Source organism: Mobula hypostoma, chromosome 7, assembly GCF_963921235.1.
Source record: "Mobula hypostoma chromosome 7, sMobHyp1.1, whole genome shotgun sequence".
NCBI lineage: Eukaryota > Metazoa > Chordata > Chondrichthyes > Myliobatiformes > Myliobatidae > Mobula > Mobula hypostoma.
The window spans coordinates 87,681,451-87,701,179 of NC_086103.1; the positions used below are offsets into that span (position 1 = coordinate 87,681,451).

Sequence of the window (19,729 nt, forward strand, 5' to 3'; positions counted from 1 at the left end):
CCCGGCTTATGTCCTTCCTTTCTATTGCGTTAATCTCATCTTTAACCAGCAACGCCACCCCACCTCCTTTTCTTTAATGTCTATCCGTCCTGAATATTGAATATCCCTGAACGTTGATCTCCCATCCTTGGTCACTCTGGAGCCATGTCTCTGTGATCCCAACTATATCATAATCATTAATAACAATCTGCACTTTCAATTCATCCACCTTGTTACGAATGCTCCTTGCATTGACACACAAAGCCTTCAGGTGCTCTTTTACAACTCTCTTAGCCCTTATACAATTATGTTGAAAAGTGGCCCTTTTTGATTTTTGCCCTGGATTTGTCGGCCTGCCACTTTTACTTTTCTCCTTACTACTTTTTGCTTCTACCCTCACTTTACACCCCTCTGTCTCTCTGCACTGGTTCCCATCCCCCTGTTGTGAACTCACCTCCTCTCGCCTAGCCTCTTTAATTTGATTCCCACACCCCAACCATTCTAGTTTAAAGTCACCTCAGTAGCTCTCGCTAATCTCCCTGCCAGGATATTGGTACCCTAGGATTCAGGTGTAACCCGTCCTTTTTGTACAGGTCACGCCTGAGCCAAAAGAGGTCCCAATGATCCAAAAACTTGAATCCCTGCCTCCTGCTCCAATCCCTCAGCCACGCATTTATCCTCCACCTCATCGCATTCCTACTCTCACTGTTGCGTGGCACAGGCAGTAATCCCGAGATTACTACCTTTGCGGTCCTTTTTCTCAACTCCCTTCCTAGCTCCCTATATTCTCCTTTCAGGACCTCTTCCCTTTTCCTACCTATGTAATTGGTACCTATATGTACCACGACCTCTGGCTCCTCACCCTCCCACTTCAGGATATCTTGAACATGATCAGAAATATCCCGGACCCTGGCACCAGGGAGGTAAACTACCATCCGGGTCTCTGGACTGCGTCCACAGAATCGCCTATCTGACCCCCTTACTATCGAGCCCCCTATCACAACTGCCCTCCTCTTCCTTTCCCTACCCTTCTGAGCTACAGGGCCGGACTCTGTGCCTTCCCCCGGCCACTGTCACAAGAGATTGGATGGACATTAAATGGTGGCATAACTAATAGTGCCATAATCCATGAAGGAATACAAAACTTTGATCAGAAGTGTGGAGAATAGAATTGAGACACAAGGGGCTGCAGGTACTAGAAGACTAGAATCTGGAGACACACACACACACACACACACAGTGCTGGAGGAACTCAATGGGTCGGATAGCATCTATGGAGGGAGATGGGCAGTCAATGTTTTGGAATGTGAAACATTGCCAGTCTGTTTCTCTTCATAGATCTAACTGATTTGCTGAGTTCCTCCAGTGCTTTGTGTGTTGCTGTGGTGTAGAAAGAATGTTCTAACAAAACCCATTTTCAACCATGGTGCCTGGAATTATCTTTTAGTGACAAACATTGGGAAATAAACTCAAGCAAGTTATTTGGTGAAACTATGATAAGGCAGTACAAAGAACAATTCAATTACTCATCTGCTCAGTCATAAGAAACCTCTAAATATTTGGAAATGTTGAATTATTGGGAAGTTTGAAATTCTCTGCTATTTGCACCATGATATATAATTATCCACCATGTAAAATAACAGGAATTTTTATTTACTAATGGCACTGGAGCTGGTTCATTAAGTTTCTTGAATTCCAATCTTACATACTCCAGTCAAGCCACAAAAGATTGCAGATGCTGGAATCTGGAGAAACATATAAGATGCTGAAGGAACTCTATGGGGCAATCAGCATCTGTGGAGAGAATTGAACAAGTCGTTTTGTGACCCTTCACCTGGACTGAAAGATAGAGGGGAGATAGCCAGCCTAAAAAGGTGCAGAAAAAGTTTTAAGAGGTAGGAGAGGAAACGTGGGAATATCACCAGAAACTGGGAGGTGATAGATGGAAACAACAAAGGGCTGCAGATGATAGCAGAGGAGTGTGGACCATGGAATCAGGTGAGAGAGGATGGGAGGGGGGAAGAGGGGAACAATGGGGGAGAAAAACCAGCAAAAGGAATTTATGACTATGGGAAAGTGATATGTGTGATAGAGGGTAGAGAAACCAGGTGATGTGCTTGGATTGTGTGTAGGAAAAACTGGATAGATCATGAGAGAGAAAAAGGAATAGAGAGGGAGCAGTTTACTGAAATTTTAAGAATTCAATGTTCATGCTGTCAGGTTGTTAGACTAACAAGGTGGAATACGAGTTGGTGTACCTCTAGTTTCTGTTTAGCCTCATCCTGTCGGTGGAGGAGGCCAAGGATAGACAAGTCAGTATGGGAACAGAGAGAACTTGAATGACTGGCAACTAGGAGATCTGCATGGCTGTGCCTGAATGAACTTCAATGCTAGGTGTTTTTGTCCATCTCTTCCATATTTGGTCTCCACTCACTTTTAACTCAACTGTGCCCTGTTAGTTTCTTAGAAGTTCTCTTAAAGATTAAAGATGCAATTTCCTAGTAATGCCCACTTGTTTCCTGGGCCATTCCATTTTTTATGGTTTCAAAGCAAACATTAAAGGCAATGAAGCATCTGGAAAATAATATGGAAGTTAATATGCAGAGAATATAAATTACCTACACTGGCGGACTGTAAATATGCTATGTCTTTTCCCAAGGAACTGAGTCAATGGAATTAAATGTTACATGTGAAACAAGCATGTAACTGTTGTTAAGTAACTAATTTAGTTGTGAAAAAGAATACATTTCTAGCTAATCAGTTTTAAATAGTCTGAGACTTTCCATTTTCAGTGCCGTTCTCCTGCTGCAATCTCATAGTACTGAAATTCCAAGCTAACATCTTCAGACGCCAAAAATATTGAAATAAAAGTGGTAAACCCAGAAGACACCCAACGGGTCAGGTAGCATCTGTGAAGCGAAGAAAGGAATTTTGGCCTAAAAAGCATTAGTTTTGTTTCTCTTTGCACAGATGGTGGGTGGTTGGTGCAGAATAAAAATCTTGGTTGAGGACCTGATCCTGTGAACTTCACAACATGGAAGACACTTCAGCTATACCAGGGTAAACTTTGACTGTATGTGATCAGTTGAGTTGTGAAGAGGCCTGGGAAAGGTCAATATGGAGAAGATGCTTCCATTATTAAGAAAGTCTAGGATCTGAGGGCACAGCCTCAAAAATTTAGGGACATCTCTTTAAAACTGAGATGAGGAGGAATTTCTTCAGCCAGAAGATGGTGAATCTATGGAATTTGTTGTCACATATTTCTGCAGAGGCCAAGTCGTTGGGTGTTTTTAAGGCAACAATTGATAGGTTCTTCATATGGAAGTGCATTAAGGGTTTTTAGGAGAAGGCAGGAGAATGGGATGAGAAAAATGAATAGACATGATTGAATGGAAGAACAGATTTGACAGGTCAGACAGCCTAATACTGCTCCTATAATCTTATGGCATTATGGTCAATTGAGCGGGAAGATGTAGCTAACCAAATCATTTACAATCATATGATAATGGAATAAAAAAGTTCAATGATTGCACTTCTAAACCCACATACTCTTCTCAAAAGCCAAGAAGAATCCAGACCTGATCTTGCACTCTCTACCTGTGGAGTAGCAAGAGAGTAAAGCTCCAATCTGTCCTCCTTACGAGAAGGAATGAATAAAAAAGAGAAGGGATAAATGAAACAACATTGCTGAAATACTAATTTCTGTTTCAAATTTAATTGAGTATCTCTCTAACTTTCTTATTCACTCCCCAACGTCCCATGCCAGATTATTCCTCACTGTAATACATTATTCCAGTATGGATTCAGTTCACTAGCTCCAAATTTTCCCCTCCTGTTGTACATCTCTCCATTGCTGTCTAATGAGATGGGCTAACAACAAACATTCATTACAAGCCCACAGCTATCTTGACCATACTCATTCCCAGTAGCGCTACTGTAGATAGCCTTCATACCATTCTCCCAGTTCCCCTTCATCCATTGGGTTTGGTCCAATGATGTGCATTTCTTTTTAGATGCTTCCAGCATGTCTTCCTTTCTCCTCAATTATAACTTCCTCCCATCGTAGTGAACAGAGTCCCTGGCCACATCACAGCTATTTCCATTACCTGTTTTAATTTCCTATCCTGGACAGATCAAGGACAGGATTACCCTGGTATTTGCGTTCTACCTTCTCAATCTCTGCATTTAATGGAACAGCTTTTACAATTTCCAACTCCAACAAGATTCTACTAAATATTCCTTTCCCTTTCAGCATTGTAAGGGGATCATTCCTTTCGAGACTCTGCTCTTCCAACCCCACCAACCTCAGCAACAGCAGGCAACACTGTTCTTTCACCTCTTCTCTCCCCCACCGTCCAAGTTCTTCCAGATGAAGCAGCAATTCAATTAAACTTCCTCCAAGCATCCAGTGTTAACAATATGGTAAACACGAGGAAATCTGCAGATGCTGGAAATTCAAGCAACACGCACAAAATGCTGGTGGAACGCAGCAGGCCAGGCAGCATCTATAGGAAGAGGTGCAGTTGAAGTTTCGGGCCGAGACCCTTCGTCAGGACTAACTGAAAGAAGAGATAGTTTAGTTAGTCCTGACAAAGGGTCTCGGCCCGAAACATCGACTGTACCTCTTCCTATAGATGCTGCCTGGCCTGCTGCGTTCACCAGCATTTTGTGTTAACAATATGGTCTTGTCTACAATGGAGTAATTAAGATAAATTGAGCTTTTGTGGAACATGTGCTCAGTGCAGATTTTTGTGAACTGCCTTTTAATTCTCTAACAGTCCTAAATTGTTATAATTCCAAAGTACACTTGGACCCAATTTCCAATTGGAAATACTGCAGCATTCTGGGTTCAATATCAAATTCTACAAATGTGGATAACTTGATTTTTCTGTTTGTATCAGAACTAGCCACATCTGCTGGAAGTTATCCATATGTGGTATTGGCTTATCTTTTTCTCCTCCATCAGCACTGCATGATCTGCTGGGCATAGAGTCAAGGAGCAGCAAACAGGCAGGGTTTTGTTAATTGGTTCTTGAGGCATTGTAAACAAGGGGCCAGATTGATGGGGACAAAGTTCAGTTTATAACTGAAATCGAGCCTGCTGATCAGAAAGCAGCCTGTATTAGCGTGTGAAATAATTTACACACCAAGACAACACATTAGCATAACAAGTAGAGCTGCTGGCTCACAGATCCAGCAATCCTGACCCTTTTGTACCGTCAATGTGCAGACATTCTCCCTGTGATCACTTGGGTTTCCACTAAATGCTCTAGTTTCCTTGTAAACTAATTGGCCAACTGCAAAATAACACTATTGTATAACCATATAACCATATAACACTTACAGCATGGAAACAGGCCATCTCGGCCCTTATAGTCCATGCTAAACTCTTACTCTCACCTAGTCCCACCGACCTATATAACCATATAACAATGAATGGTAGAATTTACAGCAGTTGATTGAAATTTTGGGAGATTTTCTGCTGCCTCACTAAGGCAGCCAACATAATTAAAGATCCCTCCCACCCAGATATTCTCTCTTCTCTCCTGTCCCATCGGGCAGAAGGTACAAAGCCTGAAAACACATACCATCAAGTTCAAGAACAGCTTCTATCTCACATTTCTAAGACCCATGAATGGACTTCTTGAGCTCACAATTGACACTTAGTGGCCACTTTATAAGGTCCAGGAGGTGTTTGATTTAATGCCTTCCTGTCTGGCCATTGTCCTCTGACCTCTCTCATTAACAACACATTTTTGCTCACCCATATTTTTGTTTTTATTTGTTTTTCAAAACATTCTCTGTAAACTCTAGAGACAGTTGTGTGTGAAAATCCCAGGAGGTCAGCAGTTTCTGAGATACTCAAACCACTTCACCTGGCACCAACAATCATTCCAACGGTCAAAGTCATTTAGAACACATTCCCCCCCACGCCCCCCCCCGTTCTGATGCTTGGTCTGAACAACTGAACGTCTTGACCCTGTCTGCATGCTTTTATGCATTGAGTTGCTGCCACATGATTGGCTGATTAGATATTTGCATTACCGAGCAGCATAAAGGTGTACCTAATAAAGTGACCACTGCGAATAGCTTAACATAAAATAACCTGCAGATGCTGTTGTCAAAGGAACACTCACAATGTACTGGAGGAACTTAGCAGGTGAGTCAGAATCAGTTGAAAAGATTAGTTGACGTTTTGGGCCGAAACCCTTCGTCAGGACTGAAGGAAGAACTTTGGGGATGGTTTGAAGAATGCTGGTAGTTGAAAAAAACAGTAATTTGAAAGACAAAGGGGTGGGGGAGGGGAAGCAGGGAGGTGATTGGCAGGAGAACAATGCGAAGTAGAGGCGGAACTATGAGGGAGGTGATGTAAAATAGGTATAGAGGAAGGGAATTACCGGAAGTTGGAGAATTCTATGTTCATACCAAGGGGCTGGAGACCTCCTAGACGGTATATGAGGTGTTGCTCCTCCAACCTGTGTTTAGCCTCATCATGGTAGTAGAGGAGGCCATGTATGGACATATCTGAATGGGAATGGGAAGCAGAGTTGAAGTGGGTGGCTACCGGGAGATCCTGTCTGTTGTGGCGGACAGAGTGGAGGTGCTCGATGAAGCGGTCTCCCAATCTGCGTCGGGTTTCACCGATGTAGAGGAGGCCGCACCAGGAACACCGGATGCAATAGATGACTCCAACAGGTTCTCAAGTGAAGTGTTGCCTCACCTGGAAGGACTGTTTGGGGCCCTGAATGGTGGCAAGAGAGGAGGTGTAGGGACAGGTGTAGCACTTACGCTTACAGGGATAAGTGCCGGGTGGGAGATCCGGGGGGGATGGACGTGCGGATAAGTGAGTCGCGGAGGGATCGATCCCTGCGGAAAGCGGAGAGGGGTGGAGAGGGAAAGATGTGCTTAGTGGTGGGGTCCTGTTGAAGGTGGTGGAAGTTGCGGAGGATAATGTGCTGGATCCGGAGGCTGGTGGGGTGGTAGGTGAGGACAAGGGGAACTCTGTCCCTGTTGTGGTGGCGCGAAGATGGGTTGAGGGCCGAAGTGCGGGAAATGGAGGAGATGCGGGTGAGGGCATCATTGATCACCATAGAAGGGAAACCACGATCCTTAAAGAAAGAAGACATTTGAGATGTCCTGGAACGGAAAGCCTCATCCTGGGAGCAGATGCGGCAGAGACGGAGGAACTGGGAATAGAGAATGGCATTTTTGTATGTGGCGGGGTGGGAAGAGGTATAGTCGAGGTAGGTATGAGAGTCAGTGGCTTGTAGAAGATGTCAGTGGACAGTCTGTCTCCAGAGATGGAGACCAAGAGATTGAGAAAGGGGAGAGAAGCGTCAGAGATAGACCAAGTGAATTTGAGGGCTGGGTGGAAGTTTGAAGTAAAGTCGATGAAATTGACGAGCTCAGCATGGGTGCAGGAAGCAGCACCAATGTAGTCGTCAATGTATCGAAGGAAAAGTTGGGGAGCAGTACCATGGGAACTCGCATGGGACCCAGCTACGCCTGCCTCTTCGTTGGTTATGTGGAACAGAATGTGCTCCAAACCTATTCTGGTACTGCTCCCCAACTTTTCCTTCGATACATTGACGACTACATTGGTGCTGCTTCCTGCACCCATGCTGAGCTCGTCAATTTCATCTGCTGAGTTCCTCCAGTGCATTGTGAGTGTTCACTGCGAATACCTCACCATGACACGCATCTTATTGTCTGCCTACACTGCACTTTCTCTGTAACTACAACATTATATTCTGCATTCCGGTAGTGTCGTTTTCCTTTGTTCTACCTTGGTACATTGATATAATCTGTATGGATGGCATGTAAAACAAAGTTTTTCATTGTTTCTTGGTACATGTGATTCCATATTTCCAATTACCAGAAAAAGTAGTATCACTTGGTTGATACTGGTGGGCTTAAGGACCTGGTTCTGCAGTTCTGATGAAGGGTCTTGCCCCGAAACATCGACCATTTATTCCTCTCCATAGATGCAGCCTGACCTATTGAATTCCTCTGAAATTTTGTGTGTGTTGCTCTGGTTCTGCATTGTTCGACTTCATGACTGACTTATTGACGTGAACAGGTTTAATCAAACTTTGCCAAGTGCTTTAGCTCCAAACTGAAACCACTGCTGAATCTGTATTAGCACTCTGACGCTGGTGTCTGAAAAGAGGATGCTGTCCAAGTTGCATGCCATCTTGGACAATGTCTCCCATCCACTACATAATGTACTGGGTGGGCACAGGAGTACATTCAGCCAGAGACTCATTCCACCGAGATGCAACACCGAGCGTTATAGGAAGTCATTCCTGCCTGTGGCCATCAAACTTTACAACTCCTCCCTTGGAGGGTCAGACACCCTGAGCCAATAGGCTGGTCCTGGACTTATTTCCTGGCATAATTTACATATTACTATTTAATTATTTATGATTTTATATTGCTATATTTATACTCTATTCTTGGTTGGGGCAACTGTAAAGAAAATCAATTTCCTTCGAGATCAATAAAGTATGACTATGACTACATACTATGCATTTCTGACATCAGACAGAATACTCTAAGGCTGATCTCAACTTTGCATTTTACTGAAAGAATGAAACATGTTTTCTTCAATAATTCAGTTTTGGTCTCTTGGGAATCCTGCCCATTAACATACAATTGCAAGGTTCCAATCTCCATTTTGATCTGTCTATCACTGGCTGCCTACATTATTGTCATGTGACACAACGTGTGCTTGAAGAACAGCAACTCATTTCCAACTCGGCACAATTGGAAGTCAAAAATTTCAGACAACTTGCTTTTCATTTGTATCATAGTAGCCAGTTCTTCTGGAAGGTTATCCATCTGTAAATTTTAACTCAGTTTTTCTCTCTTCACTGACATTGCCTGATCTGTTAGGCATTTCCAAAATTCTCCATTTGGTTTTAGGTTTTAATAGAAGCTTAGACCTGCATTCCACAGCTTTTATGCCTCTTTGTTTGCTTTCTCTCTTTCTAACTTTCCTCATTAATCTGTCAACCAGCTAGCTACAAAAACACCAGCAGCACTAGACTCACCCATTGTTCTATACCTTCTCTCCGTAATTTACACAAAACTCACTTCTTCAGTCTCTCAGTCCTGACCCTCTCTCCACAGGTCCACAAATGTTTCAGCATGTTCTAGTTTTAATTGGAAACTCCATTCAACAAGTACCTGGTACGTTTCCAATGGTCTGTTCTCCATGTTCAAGTCCCAGACTTTGACGGTGAGGTAATCTCTTGTCATCATATATCTTCCACTGTGGCTGAACTTCACATCTGATATCGAAGAGATGATTTCAGAGAAGAATGACCGGTTGCTGGGGTCTTCTGGCTCTTCGAAAACTGGAGGTCATCACAGTCGGAAGAATAAAAGTTAAATGTACACATTAGCAGTCCTTCATTGAAAGGAACAAAAGAATATTAGAAATAAGAGCAGACAATGCCTCAAAAATAAAAATTGTTTTGTTGCAACAACTTTGCACTCATTGTCAGTAAGACCAAGGAATTGAAGGTGGACTTCAGGAGGGGGCAGTTGGGAACACACACCAGTCCTTATTGACAGATCAACAGTGGAAAAAGTGAGCAGCTTCAAGTTCCTGAGCGCCAGCATCTCGAGGATCTATCTTGGGCCCAACATATTGAGCAATCACAAAGAAGACATGCCAGTGAGTATATTCCATCAGGAGTTTGAGGAGATTCGGCAGACCTGAGCAGATTTCTACAGATGTATTATAGAGAGTATCCTGACCGGGTGCAACACTGCCTGGTGTGGAGGTTCCAGTGCACATGTTCAAAAGAATCTGCAGAGGGTCGTAGACTCAGCCAGCTCCATCATGGGCACTAGCCTCCCCACCATCAAGGGCTTCCTCAAAGTAACAGAGTGGCATCATCATTAAGGATGCTCACCATCCTGTTCTCACTACTACCATCGGGGTGGCAGTACAGGAGCCTGAAGACGCACACTTAGTGTTTTAGAAGAAGCTTTTTTCCCTCTGCTATCAGATTTCTGAAAGTTCCATGAATACAATCTCACTGGTTTGCTCTCTTTTGGCACTTATTTTTATATTTCTTATTGTAACTTATAGTAATTTTTATGTATTGCACTGCACTGCTGTCAGAAAACATCAAATTTCATGACATATGTCAGTGGTAATAAATTCTGCTTCAACTGGATCCAAGTTCAAATTAAATTAATGCAGTATTTGACATGACCTGTTCTCCACTCAGCCTTATAGTGTGGGTCTTTAGAAAACGCTCCAGTATGAATTTGTGAATCCTGGGGAAGGAAGCAGCAATGACAGTTTACATGAAGAGCTGCAGCCAATGTTGGAGGGGACGCAGTCGTTGGGCTACAGCTATGGAAGAAATGGGAAGTTCAGATTCATTTCTCACAAATGCATTGAATTGAATTGATTTTATTACTTACATCCTGCACATACACGAGTAAAAATCTTTACATTATGTCTCCATCTGAATGTGCAAATTATAGTAATTTGTAATAAATAGTATGTACAGTAAGATATACAACAGAACAGTCAATATAGCTTAGAAACACAATTGTGTCAGCGTGAATTAATCAGTCTGATGGCCTGGTGGGAGAAGCTGTCCCAAAGCCTGTTGGTCCTGGCTTTTATGCTGCAGTACCGTTTCCCAGATGGCAGCAGCTGGAACAGTTTGTGGTTGGGGTGACTCGGGTCCCCAATGATCCATCAGGCCCTTTTTACGCACCTGTCGCTGTAAATGTCCTGAATAGTGGGGAGTTCACACCCATAGAGTCCTGCGATTGAGGAAAGTACAGTTCCCATACCAGGCAGTGATACAGCCAGTCTGGATGCTCTCAGATGTACCCCTGTAGAAAGTCCTTAGGATTTGGAGCCTCATGCCGAACTTCTTCAACTATCTGAGGCGAAAGAGGTGCTGTTGTGTTGAAACACTGAAGCATTCGACAACAGTCCTTTTGCCTCCAAAACTGCTGCCTGACCTGCTGAATTGTTCCAGAGTTTTGTGTGTTGCTCCACATTTCAGCATCTGCCGTCTCTTGTGTCTCTATATAAAGAGCTTTTCAGGGTGGCCGGGTGTTAAATATCTGCATTATGTTACTGGCCCTCCTCTGAGACTGACTATTTAAATGGAAACACATTTTCTAATCTTTGTGTGGAGAAAGAACTTCCTCGTTTGCTTCCTAAATGGTCTTTATTTAAGATGATCTTTTTGTTCTTGAGGCTTGCCCCAACAGAGGACATTGCTTCTTTGTATCTCCCTACCTCTCAATCAGTTCACACCCCTCAAATTTATACACTCACAAAAATTCAGGGCACAAAATGCAAACTGAGAATCTTGATCTGCCCTAGAAGTACTCGTTGACTTCCTGTGCTGTAACACTTAAAACTGAACACACTGGTCCTGACAAGATCTGACTGATACTGAACTTCACCTCAGCAACGCATATAAAGTGCTGGAGGGACTCAGCAGGCCAGGCGGCATCTATGGAAAAAAGTACAGTCGACGTTTTGGGCCGAGACCTTTTATCAGGACAGGAGAGGAGACCGTGGACTGACAAACTGGAATGAGAATGGGAAGTGAAATTAAAATGGGTGGCCACTGGGAGATCCCACTTCTTCTGGCAGGTGCACGGCGAAATGGTCTCCCAATCTATGTCGGTTCTCGTTGATATACAGGAGGCCACCAGGAGCACTAGATACAGTATATGACCACAACAGATTCACAGGTGAAGTCACAAACAGGAGAGAATCGGCAGATGCTGAAAATCAAAGCCACACACTCAAAATGGAAAAAAGTAGGGTCTTCAGAAGGGTCTCTGCCCAAAGCATCGACTGTACTTTTTTTTCATAGATGCTGCCCGGTCTGCTGAGTTCCTCCAGCATTTTTGTACAGTAGGTGACCCTAACAGACTCACAGATGAAGCGTCGCCTCACCTATAAGGACTGTTTGGGACCCTGAACGGTAGTGAGGGCAGAGGTGTAGGGGCAGGTGTGGCTCTTGTCCCACTTGCAAGGATACATGCCAGGAGGGAGATCAGTGTGGAGGGATGGACAAGAGAGTTGTTAAGGGAACGATCCCTGCATAAAGCAGAAAGTAATGGGGAGGGAAAGATGTGCTTGGTGGTGGGATCCCATTGGAGATGGCAGACGTTGCAGAGAATTATGTGCTGGACATGGAGGCTGGTGGAATGGTAGGGGAACCTCACTTCTGCAGTTTGATAAGCCCTCATTAAAAACTGAATATGCACTTAAGCCTTGACTTGCAGGGCTATGCACCTTGAGCTGAAATTAGCCTGGGTAGTTTTTTTCCCTGATTGGCACAGACACAATGAGACTTGGGTCACTAATGATACCATGTTTGTGATTACATTCGGGGGCCAGTTCCAACCACGAACCATGCCTGGGTATGGTCTACATTTGTATACTAATCATCCTTTCCTTCTTGTTAATTATTCCCAGATGGTCGGTTAGTCTTAAACCATAATGTATAGGAGCAGAATTAGGCTGTCTGGCCCATTGAGTCTGCTCCGTCATTTAATCATGGCTGATCCTTTTATTTTCTCTTCCTTAACCCCAGTTCCTGGCCTTCTCCCCATAACCTTTGATGCCATGTCCAATCAAGAAGCTATCAGTCACTGCCTTAAATACACCCAATGACCTGGCCTCCGCAGCTGTGTGTGGCAATAGATTCCACAAATTCACCACCCTCTGGCTAAAAAGAAGTTTATTTGTACCTCTGTTTTGAAAGGGCCCTCTATCCTGAGACTGTGCCCTCTTGTCCTAGACTCTTCCACCATGGGAAACGTCCTTTCCACATCTACTCTGTCTAGGCCTTTCAACATTTGAAAGGTTTCAATGAGATCCCCCCTCATCCTTCTGAATTCCAGCGAGTACAGACCCAGAGCCATCAAACGTCCCTTTCATTCCTGGAATCATCCTTGTGAATCTCCTCTGGACCCTCTCCAAGCCAGCGGATTTTTTATAAGATAAGGGGTCCAAAACTGTTCACAATACTCAAGGTGAAGCCTCACCAGTGCCTTATAAACCCTTACATCCTTACTCTTGCATTCTAGACATCTTGAAATGAATGCTAACATGGTATTTGCCTTCCTGACCACTGACTCAACCTACAAGTTACCCTTTAGGGTGTTCTACACAAGGACTCCCAAGTCCCTTTGCATCTCAGATTTTTGGATTTTCTCCCCGTTTAGAAAATAGTCTGCACATTTATTTCTACTACCAAAGTGCATGACCATACATTTTCTAACATTATATTTCATTTGCCAGTTTCTTGCCCATTCTCCTAATCTGTATAAGTCCTTATGCATCCTAACTGTTTCCTCAATACTACCTGCCCCTCCACCAACCTTCATATCATCTGCAAACTTGTCAACAAAGCCATCTATTCCATCATCTAAATTATTTATATACAGCATCAAAAGAAGTGGTCCCAACATCGACCCCTGCAGAATACCACTAGTCACTGGCAGCTAACCAGAAAATGATCCTGTTATTCCCACTTGCCTCCTACCAATCAGCTAATGCTCTAACCATGTTAGTAATTTTCCTGTAATAACGAGCTCTTAACTTGGTAAGCAGCCTCATGTGTGGCACCTTGCCAAAGGCCTTCTGAAAGTCCAAATATACCACATCCACTGCATCCCCTTTACCTATCCTACTTGTAATCTCCTCAAAGAATTCCAACAGGTTTGTCAGGCAGGATTTTCCTTGAAGTAAACCATGCTGACTTTGTACTATCTGGTCCTGTGTCACCAAGTACTCCATCACCTCATCCTTAACAATTGACTCTAATGTGTTCCCAACCACTGAGGTCAGACTAACTGGTCTATAACTTCCTTTCTGCTGCCTTCCTCCTTTCTTAAAGAATGGAGTGACATTTGTAATGTTCCAGTCCTTTGGCAGCATGTCAGAATCCAATGATTTTTGAAAGATCATTTCTAATGCCACCACAATCTCTAACACTACCTCTTTCAGAACCCCAAGGTGCAGTTCATCCGGTCCGGATGACTTATGTACCTTTAGGTCTTTCAGCTTTTTGAGCACCTTCTCTCTTGTAATAGTAACTGCACCCACTTCTCTTCCTTCACACACTGTAACATCAGGCATACTGCTAGTGTCTTCCACAGTGAAGACTGATGCAAAATACTTATTTAGTTCATCTTCCATCTCCTTGTCTCCCATTATTATTTCTCCTGACTCATTTTCTAGCGGCCCTATGTCCACTCACATTTCTCTTTTATTTTTAACATACTTGAAAAAACTTTTAATATCCACTTTGATATTATTTGCTAGCTTGCTTTCATATTTCATCTTTACCCTTCAAATGATTTTTTTAGTTGCTCTCTGTAGGTTTTTTAAAACATCCCAATCCTCTATCTTCCCAATAATTTTTGCTTTGTTGTATGCCCTTTCTTTTGCTTTTACAATAGCTTTGATTTTCCTTGTCAGCTGCAGTTATACTATTTTACAATTTGAGTATTTCTTCATTTTTGGAATATGTATGACCTGCACCTTCCTCATTTTTCCCAAAGATGCATGCCATTGCTGCTCTGCAGACATCCCTGCCAGCAGCTCCTTCTAATTTAACTTAGCCAACTCCTCTCTCATACCACTATAATTTCCCTTACTCCACTGGAATACTGTTACATCAGACTTTACTTCCTCCCTATCAAATTTCAAGTTGAACTCAATCATATTGTGATCACTGGCTCCTAAGGGTTCTTTTACCTTAAGCTCCCTACTCGCCTCTGGTTCACTGCATAACACCCAATCCAGTATAGCTGATCTCCTAGTAAACTCAATGACAAACTGCTCTAAAAAGCCATCTTTTAGGCATTCAACAAACTCACTCTCTTGAGATCCATTACCAATCTGATTTTCCCCATCGACCTGGATGTTAAAATCACCCATGACTACCATAACATTGCCTTTTTGACATGCCTTTTCTATTTCCTATTGTAATCTGTGGTCCATCTCCCAACCACTGTTGGGAGGCCTGTATATAACTGCCATCAATGTGCTTTTACCTTTGCAGTTTCTTAACTTAACCCACAAGGATTCAACATCTTCTGATCCTATGTCACATCTTTCTACTGATTTGATGCCATTTTTACCAGTAGAGTCACACCACCCCCTTTGCCTATCTTCCTATCCCTCCAATATAACGCGTAACCTTGGACATTCAGCTCCCAACTACAACCATTCTTCAGTCACAATTCAGTGATGACTACAACATCATACCTGACAATCTGTAATACAGCAACAAGATCATCCACCTTATTTCATATACTAGGCGCATTTAGATATAACACCTTGAGTACCGTATTTGCTATCCTTTTTTTATTCTGCATCCCTAATGCTTTGATACTCCTTGTGCCCCTCCCTAATCTTTGATATGGAGGATGAAGAGATTCATCCAAAGAAGAAAATGGTTTTACAAAAAGCAACAAATGGAAGAAAAAAGGCCCTTTTTCTTTAATCCTGCTGAAGAATATTAGAAACATAGAAACATAGAAAACCTACAGCACAATAAAGGCCCTTTGGCCCACAATGCTGTGCTGAACATGTACTTACTTTAGAAATTACCTAGGGTTACCCATAGCCCTCTATTTTTCTAAGCTCCATGTACCTATCCAAGAATCCCCTAAAAGACCCTATCGTATCTCTCCACCACCACCACTGGCAGCCCATTCCACGCACTCACCATTCCCTGTTAAAAAAACGCACAGGACATCTCCTCTGTACCTGCTTCCAAGTACGTAAAAACTGTACCCTCTCGTGTAAGCTATTTCAGTCCTGGAAAAAAGCCTCTGTCTGACTATCCACACGATCAATGCCTCTCAGCATTTTATACACCTCTATCAGGTCACCTCTCATCCTTTGTCGCTCCAAGAAGAAAAGGCTGACTTCACTCAACCTATTTTCATAAGGCATGCTCCCCAATCCAGGCAACATTCTTGTAAATCTCCTCTGCACCCTTTCTATGGTTATCACATCCTTCCTATGGTGAGGTGACCAGAACTGAACAGAGTACTCCAAGTGGAGTCTGACCAGGGTTCTATATAGCTGTAACATTACCTCTCGGCTCTTGAACTCAGTCCCATGGTTGATGAAGGCCAATACACCATAAGCCTTTTTAACCACAGTCAACCTGCGCAGCAGATTTGAGTGTCCTATGGACTCAGACCGCAACTTCCCTCTGATCCTCCAAGAGTGTTACCATTAATACTATATTCTGCCATCATATTTGACCTACAAAAATGAACCACCTCACACTTATCTGAGTTGAACTCCATCTGCCACTTCTCAGCCCAGTTTTGCATTCTATCAATGTCCCGCTGTAACCTCTGACAGCCCTCCACACTATCCATAACACCCCCAACCTTTGTGTCATCAGCAAATTTATTAACCCATCCCTCCACTTCCTCATCCAGGTCATTTATAAAAATCACGAAGAGAAGGGGTCCCAGAACAGATCCTTGAGGCACATCACTGGTCACCTACCTCCATGCAGAATATGATCCGTCTACAACCACTCTTTGCCTTCTGTAGGCAAGTCAGTTCTGGATCCACAAATAAATATCTCCTTGGATCCCATTCCTCCTTACATTCCCAATAAGCCTTGCATGGGGTACCTTATAAAATGTCTTGCTGAAATCCATATACATTACATCTACTGCTCTACCTTCATCAATGTGTTTAGTCACATCCTAAAAAAATTCAGTCAGGCTTATAAGGCACAACCTGCCTTTGACAACGTCATCCTGATTCTTCCTAATCAGATTATGCCTCTCCAAATGTTCATAAATTCTGCCTCTCAGGATCTTTTCCATTAACTTACCAACCACTGAAGTAAGACTCACTGGTCTATAATTTCCTGGGCTATCTCTACTCCCTTTCTTGAATAAGGGAACAACACCTGCAACCCTCCAATCCTCCAGAACCTCTCCCATCTATTGATGATGCAAAGATCATTGCCAGAGGCTCAGCGATCTCCTCCCTTGCCTCCCACAGTAGCCTGGGGTATATCTCATCCGGTCCCGGTGACTTGTCCAACTTGATGCTTTCCAAAAGCTCCAGCACATCCTCTTTCTTAATGTCTATATACTCAAGCTTTTCAGTCCACTGTAAGTCATCCCTACAATCACCAAGATCCTTTTCCGTAGTGAATACTGAAGCAAAGTATTCATTAAGTACCTCTGCTATATCCTTCGGTTCCATACACACTTTTCCACTGTCACACTTGATTGGGCCTATTCTCTCACATCTTATTCTCTTGCTCTTCACATACTTGTAGAATGTGTTGGAGTTTTCCTTAATCCTGCTCACCAAGGTCTTCTCATGGCCCCTTCTGGCTCTCCTAATTGCATTCTTAAACTCCTTTCTGCTAGCCTTATAATCTTCTAGATCTCTATCATCACCTAGTTTTTTGAATCTTTCGTAAGCTTTTCTTTTCTTCTTAACTAGATTTTCAACAGAATTTGTACACCATGATTCAAGTACCCCACCATCCTTCCCGTGTCATTGGAACGTACCTATGTAGAATTCCACGCAAATATCTCCTGAATATTTGCCACATTTCTGCTGTACATTTCCCTGAGAACATCTGTTCCCAATTTATGCTTCCAAGTTCCTGCTTGATAGCTTCATATTTCCCCTTACTCCAATTAAATGCTTTCCTAAGTTGTTTGCTCCTATCCCTCTCCAATGCTTTGGTAAAGGAGTTAGAATTGTGATCACTATCTCCAAAATGCCTCCCACTGAGAGACCTGACACCTAACCAGGTTCATTTCTCAATACCAGATCAAGTACAGGCTCTCCTCTTGTAGGCTTATCTATATATTGTGTCAGAAAACCTTCCCGAACACACCTAACAAATTCCACCCCATCTAAACCCCTTGCTCTAGGGAGATGCCAATCAATGTTCGGGAAATTGCAATGGACTTTTTCAAGCTGTTAATCTCCTATCCATAACCAAGATGCCGTGCTGCAATAGATTGGTATATTTGCAACAATGTAAAATGCTAAACTGAAAGATAATAGAATGAGGATTCACACATGGGAAAAATGAAAACTGCATTTTTGGAAGCAAAGCTGGTCAGGCAAACAAACCTCCTATCTGGATGATTTTTCATTTAATTTCTGACCTGTGCTGTCTCAACTGATTTTGATGATAAGAGCTTAGTCATAAAGACAGATAAATTAGCAGAAGTTTCTAGTTCCAATTCTCAATGATGATCCTGTACTCATGACCATGATGTGTGATGATAGGACTTGTTGCGATATCACCTTCTTTACCCCCAGTAGCTTTAGTGGATCTGAGCAAGTGTAACAATTACAAAATTTAGGGAGGAAGTCGTTCAATCTATCCTGCCTGCACCAGTTCTTTGAAAGAGCTGACCATTCAGTCCTTCCGACAGGTCTCGGCCCGAAAAGTCGACTGTACCTTTTTACATTGCTGCTGCCTGGCCTGCTGAGTTCCTTCAGCATTTTGTGTGCGTTGCTTTGATTTCCTGCATCTGTAGATTCTAATGCTTAACCATTCAGTCCTACTGTTGCCTTCCTCTGAACACTTTGTAAATCTCCCCTTTTCCTTTTTGCATATAAATAACTTTCCCTCATAGAATTACTATCATCTCCAGTTGCTCTATATCATTACAGAATTATATTCAAGTTTAGTGTAACTCAATGTCCAAAAAAAATCTCATCATATTTCTGTTCCTTAGGCTTAAAGTGCACCCTGTGGTATCGGGGAATCAGCTTTTTCTTATTTACTCTATTAAATTGATTTTGAACATTTTTCTAAATCCTTTCCTGCTTAAAGGTGGTTCTCCAGCCTCTGAAATCAGAAGCAACCGAGAAACTCAAAGCCCTGTCCCTGGTAACATTCTTGTAAATCTCCTGAGAATCCTCTTCAGAGCACTGTTATCCAGGCTCAAAGAAATGCAATCATTCTGTGCAGATGACTATGGAAGTAGCATTCTCTGGCACTTTCACACCATTTATGATTCCTGACACAATAACCTGTGTAGGAAAATTCAAACTGGTCACTGAGCATGCCTTCCTGCTCAGACACACTTTAATGAGAATCCTTCAATTTACACCACGGTTCCCAAGCAGATGGTGCCACAGACAGTGACGCCCAAATAAACTGCCTGTGTAAGGTAGTTATCCTGAAGAGTGTAAATTTGTAAATTTGCTGAGATTGATCCTGGCTGTTGCTTTAGAATACGTTACACAATCACAAATGCTTTTATATTTTAAAAAAAACAATCTGTAGGGTCATGCTGAAATTCTCCATTTTATTTCAGCTTTTAAAATTCTCAGCTGTGGGAGCCCCAAAATGTGGGGTTCAATTTGTTTAGATGGCAGGCTGCATTGTTCACAGTTGTGAGTCACTTCCCTTGTTGGTTAACCTCCTGTCCCAGCAGACTCTGGCTCTCGGGAGACTGACTTGCCTCTGAGTTGGGAAGCTGTGGTTTCAAGCTGTCTTTCAGATGAAGTGATAAACCAAGCCTCCACATGGTTGTTTTTGGAAGGAAGGAAGAGTCCTATTGCTTTCTATACAGAGTGCCTGGGGAAATTTTCTCCTATTTCCTCACTAACATTTATCTCAGTCAACACAGTAAAAAACAGATGATTTGCCCATTTATCCAAACACTCTTTGAGGGAGATTTCCATATGTTGTAATTTACATATGAAAGCCATTCA

General features: G+C 42.8%; 1 protein-coding gene across 3 annotated transcripts in view; it reads right to left on the reverse strand.

Moving 5' to 3' along the window:
• LOC134349421 (serine/threonine-protein phosphatase 2A 55 kDa regulatory subunit B beta isoform) overlaps positions 1-19,729 on the reverse strand; it is a 405,433-nt gene that overhangs the window by 20,498 nt on the left and 365,206 nt on the right. For all 3 annotated transcript variants that reach the window (XM_063053700.1, XM_063053698.1, XM_063053701.1), the window contains exon 7: positions 9,169-9,338. In XM_063053700.1, the coding sequence (XP_062909770.1) occupies positions 9,169-9,338 (170 nt within the window). The remainder of the gene's footprint in view (positions 1-9,168; positions 9,339-19,729) is intronic.